The following is an 18,818-nucleotide window of genomic DNA, read 5'->3' on the forward strand; positions in this document are numbered from 1 at the left end:
ATCATAGCAGCCCTCTGTGCAAACGTCATGCATGCACGTCTTAATGAACCGACTCAGTGTTGCCATGCTAACATAAGAGTTGTGATTGTTATTGACATTTACCTGTGCACAATTATTTTTGTGTTGTGTTGCCCAAGTAAGAGCTCCAAAAAAGATTTTACTTCTTTGTGCAAAACCCCACAGGTGCACTTCTTCATTTTGTTAGAAGTCTTTTTTGGTAAAGTTACTGAGTCAGAGTGCTCCCTGGAACAAGTTGCCTCTGATTTACATGATTTTTGCAGTCCACTTTATTCACTTTTCTCCCACGTTATTTTAGTATTACAGAGTGCACCTTTATCAAATCAGAGGACGAGTGTCATGGCAGAAGAGTTGCAGAATCTTCTTTTCCATGTACCTGAACGCCGGCTGGAGGGAGCAGGGAGGACTGACACGAGACAGAGGAGGAATAAAGGAGAGAGGAGGAAATGGAGATCAGCTTGTCTGCGGTCTCTACCTGTTGACAAGACACCTGACATCTCATCGCACCTCCATCCAGGACTAGAAACTACCACTGTTAGCTGTCTGAGCTCAGTGACACACCACACACACAGGGAGACGGTGGACGATAAGGACGAAGTTTGTCTGATGCACCTGCTGCAGCACGCAGGGGTTCACATGATGACTGTCTGGAGGGCGGAGAAGGAGGAGGCGGAGGGAGCAGCTGTAATTTGGATTTAATTTTAGGCTTATTCTTTCAACCAAAATGTGTATCTATGTAATTAACCTGTAAATACAACAAAGACTAAAACTGTAAGGACTGATGTCAGTCATATTTCAAAAACTTTGTTAAGGTTTAGGTTTTGTATCATATCGTATCGAATTATATATCACTTGCCTTCAGGACAACAGACAGTCACTGTGTCAATATCAGGAGTCATTATAAGAGTTTAACTTTCAAGTGTATCGTGTTGTGTTGTGTTGTATCATATCATATTGTATTGTATCGTGTGATACCATTATCATATCGTATTGTATCATATCATATATCAATAAAATAATGTTATCGACCTCATAGTTTCAAATCAGGACCTTCAGTATTTGGATCAATTGAATCAGATTCATTGTCTACATTTGTTATTCCAGCATGTCAGATATTTAATATTGAATCAATATTTACGTTAGTGAAATCTTATTCATGTATTTTGTAATTTTTACATCTCCTATGCATTTGGGGCCATTTTTGACATTTTGTACAGTTACCATGGCTACAGGTGTTGTTCTCACCTGTTGGGAGGTTAATAGAAAAGTCAGTGTTCACAAAGGTTACTAATACTTTAGTTTTGTTGTTGTCGAAAAACTGACAAAACTATCCCTGAGAGACAGAGGAGGAAGAAGAAGGGGTGAGAGAACTGGAGTGAGGAGGAGGAGAGAAATAAAAGAAGGGCTGATACAGTTGAACGATTCTGAATGACTGAAACAGTTTCCTGATGAAAGAGACGCCTTCAGTGGGAACAAGATGTTACACTTCGCTCGTGATTCACATCTGAAATGGAACCGGCAGCGACGCACATTTATCAGAAGAGACGTGTTTGATCATAAACACTGTTTAACACGCCAAAAAGCCCCAACAGACGCCGGCGAACGAGCCACTCTGGGGATTCTCAACGCCATTTCACTCTTTTGGTTAATTAAAAAACGCAGAGTATAATTAGTTAAATGACGACTTTGAAACAAAGCAGAGAAATGTAAGTGGATTAGGAGGTCGGTACCAAGCTGGGAGGTAAAAAAGAAAAATGTGGCATTGAAAATGAGCTGTGAGGTTTTTGTCTCCAGCAGTTCCCCTCGTCTTCCTCTTAACGATGCCGTAAAACACGTCAGCTGGGAGGATGGCTGGGTGTCGATACGGAGAGGAATTAGAACGGAACCATGATTTAAAACAAACAAACAAAAAAACAAGCTCACAATCACTTTACAACGAGCCAAGAAGTCAGGACAACTCGGAACACTGCGGCAAACAAGGGTCAAGGTTCCTGCTAGAACACACTGAATGAGTTCTAGATAAAACCCTTATAATATGAAAAGTTTCCCACTAGAACCCCCTAAATGGCTTCTGGATAAATAATAGAAGAATAATAGAAAGTTCCTGCTAGAACCCTGTGAATATGTTCTAATAAACCCTTGGAATAACAAGTGGTTTTCCAAAGAATCCCTTTGATGGGTTCCAGATAAAAGCCTTGGACTGTAAAAAGGTTCTTGATAGGATACCCTGCTTGTGTTCTAAATAAACCTTGGAATATAAAAGGGTTCTCAAAAGAATGCCCTTGGTCAGTTCTACAGAAAACCCTTGGAATCTAAAAATGTTCTTGCTAGAGCACTATGTTCTAGATAAATGTTTGGAATATAAATAGGTTCTCAATAGAACCCCCTTGGTGGGTTCTAGATAAAACCCCTGGTTCTCCGCAGAACCACCTGATTGTGTTCTAAATAAACCTTTGGAATATAAAAAGGTTCTTGGCACAACCCTCTGGGTGCACCCTTAGAAGGTGGAACATCTGTGGATAGAACCAGCAGAGAGGGTTCTGGGTGGAACCATTACACCATAGATTGGTTCTCTGTAGAACCTCTCAGAGGTGTTTTTGGGTGAAACATTTTCACAGACGGTTTGTGGTATTTTGTGTCTTAGGTTTCCAAGTGGAACCTTTGTAAAAGAGGAAAGGTTCTCCTATGGGTACAAGCTGAAGAATCCCTCATGTTTCTAGTGAGAACCTTTATTTGTCAGAGTGTGTTCTGTGGAGACGTCAGTGTTGGGGGATTTAACTCCGTCCCAGCTGTGGTGGAGGCTGCTGTCATTTTCTCTTTTCACTCCCGCTCATTTCAATTTGACTTCCAGCAGGAACGTCGCCCACGCTGGCGGATCTCCGACTGAGGGGAAAAAATGGGGGCAGCCGCTGGAGAGAACCGACACAAAAGGCTCTCAGCTTGTGTTTTCATCCCAGACAGGAGCTTTTTTAACATGTGAACAAACACAGAAAGGTGCTCTTGAACTCGTCAGTGTGCAGCGTTTTGTCCTCAGCCGTATTTCACCCTCAGATGTAATTAATGCAGTGCTCAGAAATGTCTTTAGAACCAAGAACTGACCTGATGTGGTTCTCCAGAGGAGCTCAGTGCTTCAGTATTAAACGTTGCTTCAGAGTTTTGTCTATTTGGCCTTAAAGAGACTTTTCACACCATGAAGTCTTTGCAGTTTGTTTAGATTTGAAGAGTGAGGACATTTAAACTGTCTGCACCAAATTAAAACCTGAATGTGCCTGAAAATGTGTCAGTCCTGATCAGTGCGGTTTATCAGGAGTCAGAGTTCCATCACAAAAAAAATGGAAACAAAAAGGTGGTTTGAATGGATGGAAACAAGATGTATTTTCTTATTCACTGTGATGAAGGCTGGATCATGTAACAACACAAACCACGATGTGATGTCGAGTTAAAATCACAGGAACTAAAATTTGGTTTGTTTTGATTCCATCTGCTGCCAAAAATCTTAAAAGCCTGACGTTGTGTGTCTTTGGTTCACAAGGTTGACTTGGTGAGGTTGAGCTGGTTGAATTCAGAGTAATAAACAGGTACAAATAAGTTAGATAAGATAAAACATTGAACATCATGGATGCATTTTTAAATAGCCAAAACTGTGGATGAATGGTTGAAAAAGTTGTGATGGATAAACTATTGAAAAACAAACAACAGGCCTCCAGAAACCGTTCAAAAAATTAGCTCAACCTGGAGGATGACACTTGAAAAAGTTAGCTTAGAGTGATGGATACACAGCTGGAAAAGTTAGCTAAAATGATGGATAAATGGTGAGGAAAAGTGAACTAGTAATGTTTTAAAGGTTGAAATAGATGGCTAAAAGAGATGGATAAATGGCTGAAAAATGAGCTAAAAGTGATGAAAGTATCAGTTACTTTGATATTAAAATAATGACTGATGTGGTGTAGAAGACACAGCTCAGTGTCACATGTTGTGAATGTCTCGTCTTACCTCGTTCACAAACACCCAGTGACTGTCTTTGGAGGCCAGATTTGTTTCCACCGCCTGCAGACACACAGAAAGAGACAGGGTTAAGAACGAGGACTAGCCTGCAGCTAATTTGATCAAACAGTGAGCTGCAGAACAAGGTGCAGCATTTCATTGAGCTTCACTTTAAGTTCATCTTCCTGCGTGTTCTCGATCGCAGAGGAGCAGCTGTTACCCCGAACCACAGCTGCTTCGTCTGCCTTTGTTCTCACTTGTGTCGTCTGTGTCTGATGGCGCCGCGTTCGGTTTGAAAAGTTCACCTCCCCAAAAACAACTAAGCCCCTGCTGTTTCCGTGATGGGCTGTCCTGACAAAATGTCGAGCAACAAAAGCTTTTCAGGCAGAGCAGCACGAGTGGTTTGCACTTATCAAAGCGCCTGGAGCTCGCCTGCTCCTCTGCCACCGTGTGATAATCCTAATAACATCCAAGCATCCTGCAAATGATAGTGAAGCACGCGGCTGATAGCACACAGCTTAAAACTGTTTAAGTTCTGTGGGTCACCCTGCACCAAGCTGAAAAGTTTTCATGTTTGTTACCCGCAGGGAGCAGACAAAATAATGAAAACATCTCCTAAAAAAATAATATGATAAATGATGAACTATGATTTAAAAAAACAAAAGCATATTAAACAAAACTCCTTGAAAAAGAAATGTCTTGCAGTTTTCTTTTTCTTAAAGAAAAAGTCGGAAATAAAGTAAATATAGAGTGAACCTGCCAGGAGTTAGACGAGAAGATCAATATCACTCTTGTGTATGTGTAGTGAGTACGAAGCTAGAAAACAGGAAAAGTGATGGATGAAAAAAGTTACGGATAAATGGTTAAGAAAAAGGTAGCTAAAAATGATTTTGAGTTTGAAAAAGTGATGGATAAATATTTGAAAAGTTTAGCTAAGTGTGATGAATAAACTGTTGAAAAAAATAATCTGTGAGTGATGAATAAACTTTTAAACAATTCCTCGTAGTACTGGAGAATAACCTTATGAAACAGAACACTGTCCTCAAGATCAGGTCTCACTTTGCCCTTTAAAGTTCATCAGTCTATATCAACTATTTACAGACAAAGTTTGAACTGCAAAAAAACCCACATGTTGTGACTCCAATTAACCTTTTGCTGTAAGACAAAGACAAGAATAAATCTCTGGAGGAGACGGTGCTGCAGACAGCTGTTTGTTCTGTGTCGTTTAATTGTGAATTTACATGTAGTTGAAGTGGTATGATGGTTTCTGTGTGTGTCGACACAGATGAGCCGTGTCAGTGATAAACCATCTGGATCCATAAATCAACAATATATCTCCTCATTATTGAACACTAAATAAACTTTGTTCAGCATTCTGAATCTAAAATAGGTCACCGACATGATTCATGCAGATCAAGTTATTTTATTACTGAACACACACTTTTCACACACCATCAACAAGTATATATAGCAGCTGTGTGTCAGTGTGAAGGCGTGCACACACACACACACACACACACACACACACACACACACACACACACACACACACATGTATCAGTTGGTGTGACAGTGCTGCTCGGTGTCCTCGGGGCTCAGCCTGCCAGATGTTTTCTAACAGGTCCTCATTTGGTTTCCAGATCACCAAACGCTGACACACTCCTGAAACTGCACACGAGTTAGTCACAGCTCAGAGTGAAAACCTCGAGGGGACGCATCCTGTTAACTGAACCTCCACTGAGCGTGAAAACATGCATCAGCAACTTTAGTTTGAATCCACCTACACAAACTTAAATATACTGAGTTAGTGGTATGTGCACTCATTTCTCTCATTAATCAAAAAACACGAGTTTAATAAACACAAAAGAAAGAAAATTCTACTTGCGCTCAACAGTTTTAAGCTAGTAGAACGTCTAAACAAATTTAAGTTTTCACACTTTTGGTTTTACAGTGTCGAGACAGAATTTTTTAAAAATCAAAATAAAACTGAAAACACTATCTTTTGGATGTAGTTAGCGTGATTAGCTCGCAAAACGGAGGAGAAGCCTGGTGCAACTACTCAGGAGCTGTGAAAAGGATGGAGACTATTTGCATATTCAGGAATCCTTGAATAGTATGAAACAAAAAAACAACAAAAAAATATACATATATGTATCAGGCACACTTTATTACTTCTTGTAGAGCATTTAATATAGTTTACAACATATCTGGACTTTAAAGACCACTGGACTTTCTTGTAATAAATATAAAACAAAAGTCCTGCACTGTTTGATTCACTCAGAGAAACGTGTCTGAACATACAGACAGAAATAACACCACACAACAACATAATTATAAAAACACTGTGGTATTAAAGGCCTACAAATGTTATTTCTAGAGACTGTCGGATGATGATGTCAGTGATCAGGTTAACCTACAGTAAAGGACGCAACCCTGCTCCCATAATGCACTTCACATCTCCTGCTTGGAGATATTACACCTGTCATCATAACCTTTACTGGGCCCAGATGGACTGAAGGTATTATCACACACACACACACACTTGGACATGAGTCACCTGAGACAGCAGCAGGCACACCTCTAACAGCTCCTTCATTTTATGTAACTGGATGTTATTTTAATTCATGTTTTCACTTCGTGCTCTTCTGTCTAAAACGCGGCCCGTCCTGCAGCAACATTTCATTCTGGTTTATTTTCTGCTGCTGTGGGCACAGAAATTGCACAAATCTAACAATTACATGTCAAGCCTTGAGGTGGAAACATGTATATTGTAGCTCCTGAGGATGAGTGTGGGTGAAGAGGACGGCTGCAGCCGGAGACAGAAACAAGACGGGCAAACACTGAGCAGAAAATAGGAGAATATGAAATGTATCAAGTGGTATTTATTATTTATACACAATATAAGAACGAGCAGAACGTACCGACCTCATCAGTCCCTGTAGAGGCACCACGGATAAAAATGTAACATCCAAAATATTTCTTATGTTAAGTGAGGATGGATGTTTCTCTGGACGATATGTTTGTGTTGGTTATGAATAAATATTCTGAAGGTCGTGGCATTTTTTAAAATGCAAGATACATTTCAGATTGGCCAGATGAATCAAACGACAAATAAAATGGCTGAAAGTCAAGTTTTAATGTAATCTGAGGCAAATGGCAGCGCTCCGTTATGTGACCAGATCCTGAAGTTTGTTTTAAAACAGCCTCTCGCTGGCAGATCTCAATCATAAAACTTGAAGTAGATTTTTTTTTTTAGATTGAGATATCTTTTGTGTGTGGTTGTGAAAGCGGACAGATCAGGTTATCAGAAACATTTAGGCTGACCGTCTGGAGATCTGTAGCAAATATCATAAAAATCAGGCCTTTATCGTGGACTAAAGTGGAGGTTTTAACCTGATAGTGGAGCAACAGAGAAGGTCGGAGGACATGGATATGGACAGACGCCCTGATGTGTCTGTCTTAAGGAAGCGGTACACAAAGTGGAACACTTCCCGCACGGTGATGCAACAGTTCAAGCAGAGACACGCGAGCTGCAGTCTGGTCCCTCACTCCGTCTCTTTGTGTCATCTGACGAGGTCACAGCATGACCGCAACCCTTCGTGCCGCAGCGGTCGGCCCCGGGCGACAGGAGGGAGGACGACGATGATGAAGGCTGACTCACATGACTGACAGCTCCACAAATGTGTGAGAAGCTCGGTGCCAGTGAGAGGATGGAGCCAGACGACACACAGAGGAAATCATGCAGACGCCAGGCCCGAGGATCGGGGATGTGACTGTAAACACGGCGTCCTCTCGACTTTAGACAGTTAGCCTTTTTTCTTTTTCCTCTGAAACGCGTCAGAGCACAGGGTCAGACCTTTGATCACTTCATCTGTCGGAGGAATAAAGACAGAATAGAGATGCTTGTCGCCGTAGGAGACGTCTTCAGTATTTTACCAGTCGAACATACTGACTGATGTGAAGCTGTGTTGTCGAAAAGAGTTAAGTTTCCCTGAGCTCACCTCAGTTTAAGCGTCATCTCATGGAGATGGCGTAGAAATAGCATGTTACACTGGGTCATTGTGTGCGTCATGTCTTTACATTTTAAGCTTTCCACTGTGTTTGTACGTGATGTAAGTAACTACATCACATTTTCTCTATGACATTTGCACATAAAGTGAAACTCTGCCTCTGAATAAGTGTGTGCAGACATGACACAACACCCAGAATGACTTCAGACATTAGCATGTTATTCGTACACCATTTGGCGTGACCAGGCTGGTTTAACACCTGGATGTACCCGCAGGAGTCCAAACCAGTCACGATCCAACTGTGACCAAACTACAGGCAGCTCACCTGAGAACCTGAACACTGAGATCCAACCAAAACCAGAGCAGAGGAAGAAAATTAACAAATAAAAGATTAACATTATTGCATCAACACAGCCATGCAGCCTCATGGTGAAATATCTCTTTTCAAATCTGTACTCACTTTCTTTTAACCGACACCAGGACTGACTTTGAAAGTCGCAGAAACAGACAGTAGAGAGTTAAAAACTTGTTCTCATGTTCAACTGACCCTTCACTTAAAAACCACCTTTTCACTCACACATCAGTACTTTTACTCCTGCATTTATTTCTGACACCTGACATCCTCTTATTCTAATGCATTTATTTCAGATTGCACGCTGCGCTCTGAGTGTGAGTGGTACGACCAGGCCGGCAGGCCAATTACAGACGCTGCTTAGTAGCCAAAGATCATTAGGATAAAAACAAAATCCTGACAGATGTCACATCAACACTGATCACGATCATCTTCTCCATGTTTAGTTTGAAGACCTTGTGCTAAAATGTTTTTACTCAGAGATCCTGCATTGGGAACAAACAAGCAACAGCAATGAAATCATAAATATGTTGCTGTAAATGCAATTTGCATAAAAACATTTTTGTTTTGCTTACAAGGCAACACGCTGCCAAGAGGTTGCAGATAAATATTCACAACAGCACTGACAAAAGAAGACACTGCAGCCTTTAAGAAAACGGAGGCACCATATAGTTTGAATATATTTATTTTTCTCTCCTCAGCAGCAGTTTCATCAGTTTCTTATTTCCCCCCAGCAGCACATCAACCTTACAAGGTGCTAATGAGCTATTGATTGACCATGAAAGCTGTGAGACAGAATCAGGGTTACCCTGCTTAATGTTGACTGATGAACCGCCTCTACATAAAGACACTGATAATGATAGTGTTGATTTTTGAATGTGAAGTTGTGTAGTTGACATGTTGGATGGAGAACTTTGGCTTGAAATGAGAACTAAATATCACATATTATCACATAATACAAACACAACTTGAAAGCATATATTAAAATTTAAACCTTTCTTACTGTTAGCAAATTCAAACCCTGTTAACAGGAGATTGAAACACTTTTTCCAAATAACTTCGCTCCGTCAGTCTCTTCATGGCTCTGTAATACATCCATGATGGTTCCACACAGATCTGATGGAACCGTCCTCACATTAAAACTAACAGACTTGTTTTAAGTAATTTTGTTTTGTTGGATTGTTTTTCATTTTTCCGGTTGTGATGATAACCTGCCAGAACTTCTTGAAATCAGTCCGAAAGTTCAAACCATCCAAAACCAAAATGTTTTCATACTAAAATTGAACCAGTTTGATCTGGACCGTCTTTCAGTTGGACCAAGATTTTGCTCCTTTTGTCCAGATGAGACTTCAGTGAGCTTAAAAGAAGATTTATGTATGTACATGTACATTTAAAGGAGTGAAAATGTTTTCTATCTTTAGAAAACTTTGCAAGACCAGAAATGAAATAAATGTTCTGTATGGTACCAAATATTGGCAAGTTTAGTAAGAAGAAATAGTTGCACACGGTTTGGAGACATAAATCAAATAATTTAGAATATTTAAAGACACAGTGCTGAAGGACTGTTGTGGGTTATTCAGAGTGTTGCTCATTTTTGCATCCAGCAGCAGAACTCAGGGGATGTGAGTGGTCCAGTACAGGGGGATTAGGGAGTTAGCTGGTTTATATTACGCTCAACTGCCCCCCCCCCCGATTTCCACTCTCTCTCTCTGGGTTTAATAGTCCTGACAACAAGCATTAACAGGCGTTGAGAGCAGCAGCGAGCATGGATGTTACACTGGGGACAGGCTGCTTTTAACACCGTGCTAATGGAACAGACTGGGATCAAACCCGCCAGGATGGCGCTCGCTGGGGGAACGTGCCCCTGTGGTTCCAGGAATGGCTGCAAAAAATCTATTCAGAAAGTCCAGTTTGTTGTTGCTCTGGTATGAGGGTGTCTCTCGTGTATGATTCTTGACTTTTCTCTGTAGTTTTCTTTCTTTTTTAGACTGAAAAACCAAGAAGTGAATTTGAATCTGAGGTGGAACAATGGCACGGTACACGCCTCCATCCTGAGAAAGATGAAACTCTCCAGACTTCACTCTAAAATTAGGAGAGAATTTCATAGGAGGGAATGGAGAACAGAGCCTCTGTAGCTCAAGGCAGACTGAGGAACAGAGACAATATTTAGTTTGAAATAAATACCAGAGAAGCGAGGACATCCGAGATGGACTGAAGAAGACGGACTGAACAGAATAGTTTTTGCTTGAGATGAAAAGTCCATCTTTATTTTGCGATTTCTCTGTAGGCAGTTATGTGGGGGATTGTATTGTACTGTCATGGTGAAGAAGAAGCTGAGCCTGAAGTGAAAGCTCTCAATTTACTAGTTGATCTACTATCCAACATTTGCTCATGAATAATGGATGCAAACGCCAAAATGAGTTTCCTTCTTCAGGTGTCTTGCAGGCATGGGATTTCATCACTTCAGGAGCGGGACTACTCGGCCTCTGATGTTGTCAGTTTTCGGAGGGGAAGGCTCAATGTCAGAGCAGCAAGGCCATGAAATAAAACAAGTCCACAGGATTAATGAATTTTACTGAAGAGTCAAGGATTAGGCTTGTAACACTAAGGCTCCTGCGTTATCTAAGTCAGTGTAGTAATATGTGAGCAATGCCTACACTGTATGTTGAGTGTGTGTGTCATTTGTTAGCTAATTTATTAAGCTGTAGTCGTAAACAGCCTGATTTGCCAGCAGTTTCATAACAGGCTACAAATTGAGCCCATTTCTGGTTATTTATGCGGTGTTTCATTCAATGTTGCCCAATCAGAATCTCAGCAAAACACACTGGGGCATTGTGGGTGGGGCACAAAGGCCGCTGTGGCTTTAGGGCAGATAATTTAGGGCAAAAGGCCAAACTGCAGGGGCACAGCAGCCATGACCTTCATGGCATCCTGCCATGGTGTCTTGGCTGACCCTTACTCACTGTCCACATATACAGAATGGAAATGATTATGATAACTCAAAAACTTAAAAATCACTCAGTGGTGCAACATGAGCTTATCGCCAGACAAGTCAGTTGATACTGGACAGTCCTGCAATAGTCTGGATTGTGTTTAATGATTGATTGATTTGATTGTTTGCCTCCAAAGCCAAAGTTATTAAAAATCTCCTTTTCTACCATAGCTGCAAATGACAACCGTGAAAAGGTTAGACAACTAAAATCCTTGGTAAAGGTTAGGGAATGTTCATAGTCATGATTAGATCTGTGACAGGACACAATCAGCTACATGAAAGACATGCTGCAGCCTCATCCACATCTTTACTTTCTGTCTCACTAGATAAAAAGATGTAATGCTGGCATTTGGCACTAATTTCAAGGCGCTGAACGGTCCAATATTCACATAAATCCTTGAATACTTGGCTACATGAGCAGGTAAGTTTCTGCTTCTCTCTGTTGGATGATATTCAACTCTACAATGTAAAAGAACTTTCAAAAATGAGGCATAAGAAAGTCTGCTTCAAAGGAAGCAGCGACTGAAAGGAGTCAATTGAGGTTTGACATCAGATCCTGGATTTCTCCCTGTGGACATATTCTGGACATGTCCAACTGAAAGGAGCCCTCGGGGCAGACCAAGAACACGCTGGGAGGAATACTTTTACAGCCTGCTGCCACTTCAACCTGAGCCTAGATAAGCAGCAGGAAAGTAATGGATGTCTGGTCTCTGAGAAAGAGCAGAGAATCTTTATGACAAGAACGAGTAAAGAACAGAGAACATGTTTAGTTTGACGCAATGGACAGAGAACATCTGAGGAAGGTTGGAGACCTTGTGGTGAGAAGACTGTTTTCTAGTCTCAAGAATGAACTTTAACTCAGTATCTTCAGAGTCTGACAAATCTGACATGATGAAAAATGCCAAATGTGTATGAAAAAAGAGTTTCAGATACAGAACAGTTTACTTTTCTTTCAATCTACATACAATAATATGATTTTCAAATTGCATGCAGATCATGTGCCAAAGTCCAGTGTTGCGTGCAGGTGATACACCAACCCGCATTGCATTGTTGTAGTTTGGTTAGGTTCAGGCACCAAAACTACTTGTTGGTTTGTATGTTGATATAAGTTAAATTATGTAGATAAGTTATGTGTGCAAGTTAAAATAAATCTTTTGGTTTCACACAGGACACAAACAGCAGTCTCCAAGGTGAAACTCCAGATGTGTTTGCTCTTTTTCATCACCTGACTTCCTCCTTTGCTCCTGTCATAGTTAGTACGACCACTAGAGGTCGCCATCTCACCATGAAAGTAAATATGAGTCATAATAAGTTACTTGCAAAGACGTTGGTCGTTTTTTTGGGTGAGGGCGGGCTGATGTCAGCTTGCAACAGTGCATGCATTTCTGAGTGCGTAAAATATTCGGTAGCTTTCCATGTGTAGCCGGCGCTGAACGTCATTTTAAAATCACAAACGTTGTCAGCAGCAGGTCACATCAGCTGATGCTAATCAGTGTTAATTCCAAGAGTAACTTCACAGCATAAGTTGAAGATGGATGGACGGGCCAGAATGAAACTTGTCTGTTGTCAGGTTTGTTTGCTCTCTGGAGCTGGTGTCACTTTCTTTAACTAAGATGTCTTCTCTCCAGGTTAATGGTACAATGCCATGGTTCCTCTGGCCTCTTACTCCAGAACAGTCCAATGTGGGACTGTTTACATGGCACGTGAACCACGGTATCCTGGGTGAAAGTCTTGTGTTTGTTTGACCAACCTCCTCATGTGAATATTGCCGCTCTTTACACCACATAATTTTTATTTGACATTCATGCGTGAAATGACAGGCTGTCTCTGCACAATATAGATTGGTACAAACTAAATGACGTGACATGACAAATGAAAACCAAAAAAAGTGTTCTCACAACATGAAGTATTAAGACACTGCTGAGATAAAGGCCAGAGAATATCTCTGTCTTTAGATGCAGAAGATAGATGAAGAACTGAGAAGATATATGGTTTGTAGTAGAGAACAGAGTATAGTATAGTTTGAGATACAGAGAATAAACCCTCATAAGGCTGAAATAAAGAACAAAGAACATCAGTAGTCTGTGATGGATTGTCTGCTTGACCTCACAGTACTGAAAAAGACTGTCACAACCTCAGTTTTTGACATTGAGGATTCACACCTCGCCTTCCTGTATTGGATTTTGCCCTGGTGCTGAGCTTGTTATCTGGCTCTCTGTCTCCAACTGAATCTAATGGACACCAACGAGCATCAACACATACACAAACATGCAGAAACACACCCCATAGTCTCAGTTTAACAAGAACCTACACTCCTATGAAACACATGTGTGACAGCAAAGCACACAAACACATGAAAGTTTACCAGTTTTACTGGGACACAGTCAGAAGATGCACACACCCACAATTCCAAGCTGTAGGGTGTCACAGTACTTGAGGGAGTGTTGCTTTTAACAGCAACATGATGACCTCCATTGAGGCTGTTGAGACTCCAAGAATGACCGGGGGTCAAGTTGATCCTGTCAGGACGAGTCAAGATACTTCCCAGCGCTCGCCGTCTCCTGCTCGATCTGTCAGACAATGAATTAAAAGAGGCTCCTCGTCCTCTCTCTGGGCGTTGGAGCCCCGAGAGAGTCGCACTAAAAGCAGCTCTTCACGAGATAAGAGTTCATGTAGACGGCTGAGAACGAGGAGGTTTCATGTTTTGGTATGGCAAGATGGTGTTCAAAAAGTCAAGATGGTGCGCTGAACTCTGCAAACTGCAAAAAAACAGAACACTTAACCCCGGAGACATCTAGTTTCACTTGTACTTGCCAAGGTTTGGAGATCTCCATCACTGACAATTGGCTGCCACCCAACACAGTGGGAGGAAGCACAGTGGAGGTGAAGAACGGTGAATTAAACTAATAAACACAAAGCTAATGATGTCAGTAGTGCAGAGTGGAGGGCGTCTTATGTGAACGGTGAGTGGGCGTCTCCATCTACATCTTCTAATTTGGTTCATGTAGATGCAGCAGTGGAAGTGCACAATGGATGGATGAGGATGCATTAAGATCAGAGGGTGAATCGATCCTTGAGAAAACTGAATTATGTGCATCTTCTGGTTGGAGAATGAACCTCCCACCTGTCTGTGGATCTCCTCCCGTCTGCACACCATGCAGGCTGCGCTGGGCACAAAATCACCAGACAGACGGACACATCGAGGTCGGGAAAAGACCAGACGGTTGTGGTTTTTTGTACCGGTCGCGGCACCGCTACAAACATAGAGGTGTTTGATATTTTCCTTTATCATCCCTGTCTGATTGTGCATCAGTGCACTTAATTAACTGGCTTACTTATGACTGTGACAGCAGTGTGGTGGGATACATTGGCAGGGGGTGCACCATTGTGTTGAAAATGATTAAATTTAAAGTCTGGAAAGAACTGCACTCCTGTACCCGTATTGTCTGATATCTTGTGTAACCTGTTTTATTGTGTACTTACTGCTGCTTTGTGCTGCTCTGATTACACCCTGTAATGTTTAATCGACTCTCACAAACTAGATGTCAGAGTAAATGTACCTAAAAAAACACTCGTCTTTTTCAAATGTTCTTGACTGGTTACTGTCTTTGTGCTTCACATGACAAAAACTTCAATATTCTGTCTGCTTAATCAGTATTTTACTGATCAATAGTTGGATTAGGATCATCCAGGAAAAGGTCATAAACAACAAGTATCCTCACTGGAGTTTTATAAAAACCTTTCACTGATCCATCACTACAAAGGTTACATTTCATAACCACAACTGCTCTTCACAGGAAGAAATATCCTTTATTTGTAGCAAAAATCATAATGATAGTGTGTGTCACACTAGTTATATGGGGTGCAAGATTATTGATAGACAAAGGTAGGTATGGCAAGAAACTTTTCATTTAATTAACACCTGAAAGTGCCGTTCCCTGCAATACGGATCCCTCAAACCAATAAAGCTGTTCCTTCACCTTAAAGTTCTGCTTATATTGCAGCATTGTATATTAATATTATAAGTTTTTCATTGGGTTCTGTGCTTTCAACAGTGAATGACAAATGAAATGTTCTCTCAGTGTGAACATACTGCATATATTTCATTGTTTGTTCAGATGAATTGTAAATATTTCAAATCAAAACCAAACCTGCTGTTAGAATAAATGAACTTATAATTAGCCTGATCAGCCGCTGTCAGTAATCAATACACAGATTACTAAACCATTATATGTTAGAAGTTTCTGTAGCAGAGACAAAACACTGAAACATGTACATATTAGATATTAGAAGTCCCCAGGTGTCCTTAAAAACTCTTAATTCTATAAACACCATTTGAAAACCAACCACAAAGATGTTAAGAACACAGTACTGTGGTGTTTCTTGCATTGTTCTAAGGATGGAAAAAGTAATTTTCAATTATACCACATATGAAATGGCCAGATATAACTATGTGAATGCACAATATGTAAAATCTGCTGCATTCTCACATTAAAATAACAAAAGACTCAGTTTGATGATGCTGTGAAGAAGCACACTTCACTGTTAAACAACCACCACTGCTGACATGACTCAGATACAAATCATGTTCATGGACGAGGAAATGTATTTAAGTTTTACTCATGTGACTTCCTGTTTTCCTGGAAGTTACAGCCACTAGGAGCGAGTAGGAAACACACAGTTACCTTGAAAAAATGCTGCATTTCTCTGGTCTGAACATAGATAGAAACACCTGTAAACACACAACTCAATGAAATATATGACATATGTCTTGCATTTCAATACAGCAGTGTTGCATACTATAGCTGCAAACTCAAACGTGGGAATGTAAAGCACACGTGTCCTCCCTCAGGTCTGATAGCGGGAGTGTAGCTCTGTTGCTCAGGCACCTATAGATAGATTGTATTGTTGGATGTATGTGAGGGTGTGTGCGTGGGCGTTATGAGTGTAAAGACAGATAGGATGTCCTCTTGGGAACAAACCGAACATAAAGATCCTCCAGGACATTTCTCTCGCTTCATTTTGATCTTTGCATTTTTCAAAAGGCAGCAAGTGAGAATGAATAAGAGGGAAATAACTTGTAGTATCAGCTGGACTGCAGGGAACTTGTACATATTAGAAGAAGAGGAGGAAGATGAAGAGGTGCTGTGATCACGAAACAGATGATATCTGCTTTTTATATCTATTGTTTGTATTTATTATTTTGTTTCTCACCACAGCGACAAAAGAAATAATCTCTAAATTATCCTAAATGTGCCACGTGTCTTGTGCAACAGATAAATGAGACTTTCTCAAACATCTGACACATTTTATCATGATTTGTTGCAGCACATAATGATACTGATATTACAATGAATATTAAACTGATGATATATTGAATACAGTGTTATTCTGTGACATGTTTTTGTCATCATTACTAATCATTATATTCACAACCTCTATCAGCAAATTGGAGAAGGCACTAAATAATCATTTGCTGTACCGAACTCTACCTGTTTTTCATCTTATCTCTCTGGAAACAGAGGAAAGTGACTCCAATTAAATAGTTGGATCAGAAGTACAAACGTGTCTTCAGTCTAAGAGTCAGTCATGTTAATCTGAGCGCCAATTAGCACAAAGTTTTTAGCTGCAAATCAGATCTGCCAAACAAAACTTTGTTAGGTCACTTTTCAAAGAAAACAGAGTACTAACTAAAATGACAGACGTGTTCAGTATGTGTAAAAAAGTTACAATTTACAGTGTAATTTAATAACAAAAGATAAAAACGATGCCCACCAAGAGAAAAACAACCGTATAGGTCGTATGTGCAAGCAGCTAATTTTTGATGCATATATGTTTATTGTTAGGTGCTGACCTCTTGTTGCCATGACAATAAGGATTAGAACAAAAGAGGAATCAGATGACTAAAAAAATGTAAAAAAGTGTTTTCCTTTGTTTATGTACGCTCCTTTCTACCACACTAAGTGATATGAACTGCATACCTCACTGTTGTCAACAAAACAAGCGCTGTAGTGTTGGGCCAGTCATTAGGTGTAGATTATGTCATTACACTGTCATAACTATGTCATGACATCTGAAGGAGTCTTTAAGTGTCATTGGCTCATAGTTCAAGCCGATGTAATGAACACAAATTGACAAATTGAGAAACAGCAGCTCCACTCCACTATGCTCCACTGTTTCTCTTATTTTAACCCAAACCTTTATCTTTTCTAAACCTGACAAAGTAGTCTTGGTGCCTAAACCTAACCAAACTGCAACCATTTCACAACATTAACCATTTGAGTTTGCATTAATAGGTGAAATTAGATATAAAGGCCTGTCTCAAATACAGGCCTGTCCCAAATAAAGGGGTTTCTCGCACATTATTTGAGAATTTACTGTAGTGTACATTTACAGTGTTAGTTTTATGCAGCTAATGTCCATCCAATAGGTCCACCCAAAGCTCAGCAGAGTCAAAAAGCAGCTTTAAGGGAATCAAACCCTCAACCTTGTCTTCCTACTGAACTCCAGTGGGAGAAATGAAGCACAGACTGAAGTAAACATGTTATTCAGACAAACTGTGTAGATAGAGATAAACTTGACCAATGCAACTGAAAAAAGCATTTATTTTTTTTTAGCAGATCTGCAGATTTTTTTTGTTGTTGTTGCTCTGCCTTGAGTGTGTGAACAGCCCCTGCAAAACTCACTCTGAAACCCTGTTAAACTGGCTGTGTAGGCATGGAAACCACTCTTCAGCACCACCTCAGTAGCTGTTTCAGTCTCCCGCCTCCTCTGCTCTGCTGGAACTGTGCCGAGTACAAGAATTGTTCTGACACCTCACACAGCCTTCACCTCTGCCATCGCAGGAATGATTGTCTGAATTTTCTGCAGAAAAAAAAACCTTTACTGTAGTTCAGCAGCAGCCAGAGAGGAACGTAAGATGAGTTTGGATGTAAGATAAAAGATTTGATAGATTTGATAGATTTTCTGGGGTTCGTTTTGTTTAAACAGCTCTGTCTTACAGATTTTTATGCAGGGTGTGAAAAGATGTCAAGTAAACTTTAACTTAGTATTCTCTAAAAGAAACCAACTCATCTGACTGACTATGATATTATGTCAGATTGCACTGTCAAATTCTTAATGATGGTGAAACAAATAATTTCCTGGTACAATTCGGATTTGTCATAAGATGTCATTAAATGTCATAAGGACAGTTTGACGAGTGTACAGGATTTAGCAGATACCTGATTGACATATATGACTGTCTTCATGTGGCCAATTGTGTCATTTTAAAAAGTTGACATTGTTCAAGATGTCTTTGTTATGACACCTTGACATTAACCAAAACAAGAGTGACAGGGAAACAGTAGTGACGTGGTTTTCTCACTGCGTTTGGCTCCTGGCACTGAGTCAGCTAACGATGTGATTAGCTCCACAGCTAACCAAGATAACTAGCTAACAGCAGCTACGAATAACAGCAGAC

General features: G+C 40.4%; 1 protein-coding gene across 2 annotated transcripts in view; it reads right to left on the reverse strand.

Moving 5' to 3' along the window:
- LOC146311513 (glutamate receptor ionotropic, delta-1-like) overlaps positions 1-18,818 on the reverse strand; it is a 679,669-nt gene that overhangs the window by 111,681 nt on the left and 549,170 nt on the right. For both annotated transcript variants that reach the window (XM_084740789.1, XM_084740790.1), the window contains exon 5: positions 4,012-4,065. In XM_084740789.1, coding sequence (XP_084596915.1) covers positions 4,012-4,065 — 54 coding nt within the window. The remainder of the gene's footprint in view (positions 1-4,011; positions 4,066-18,818) is intronic.

The sequence above is a fragment of the Lutjanus erythropterus genome, chromosome 17, assembly GCF_056507025.1.
Source record: "Lutjanus erythropterus isolate fLutEry1 chromosome 17, fLutEry1.hap2, whole genome shotgun sequence".
NCBI classification, from domain to species: Eukaryota; Metazoa; Chordata; class Actinopteri; order Lutjaniformes; family Lutjanidae; genus Lutjanus; species Lutjanus erythropterus.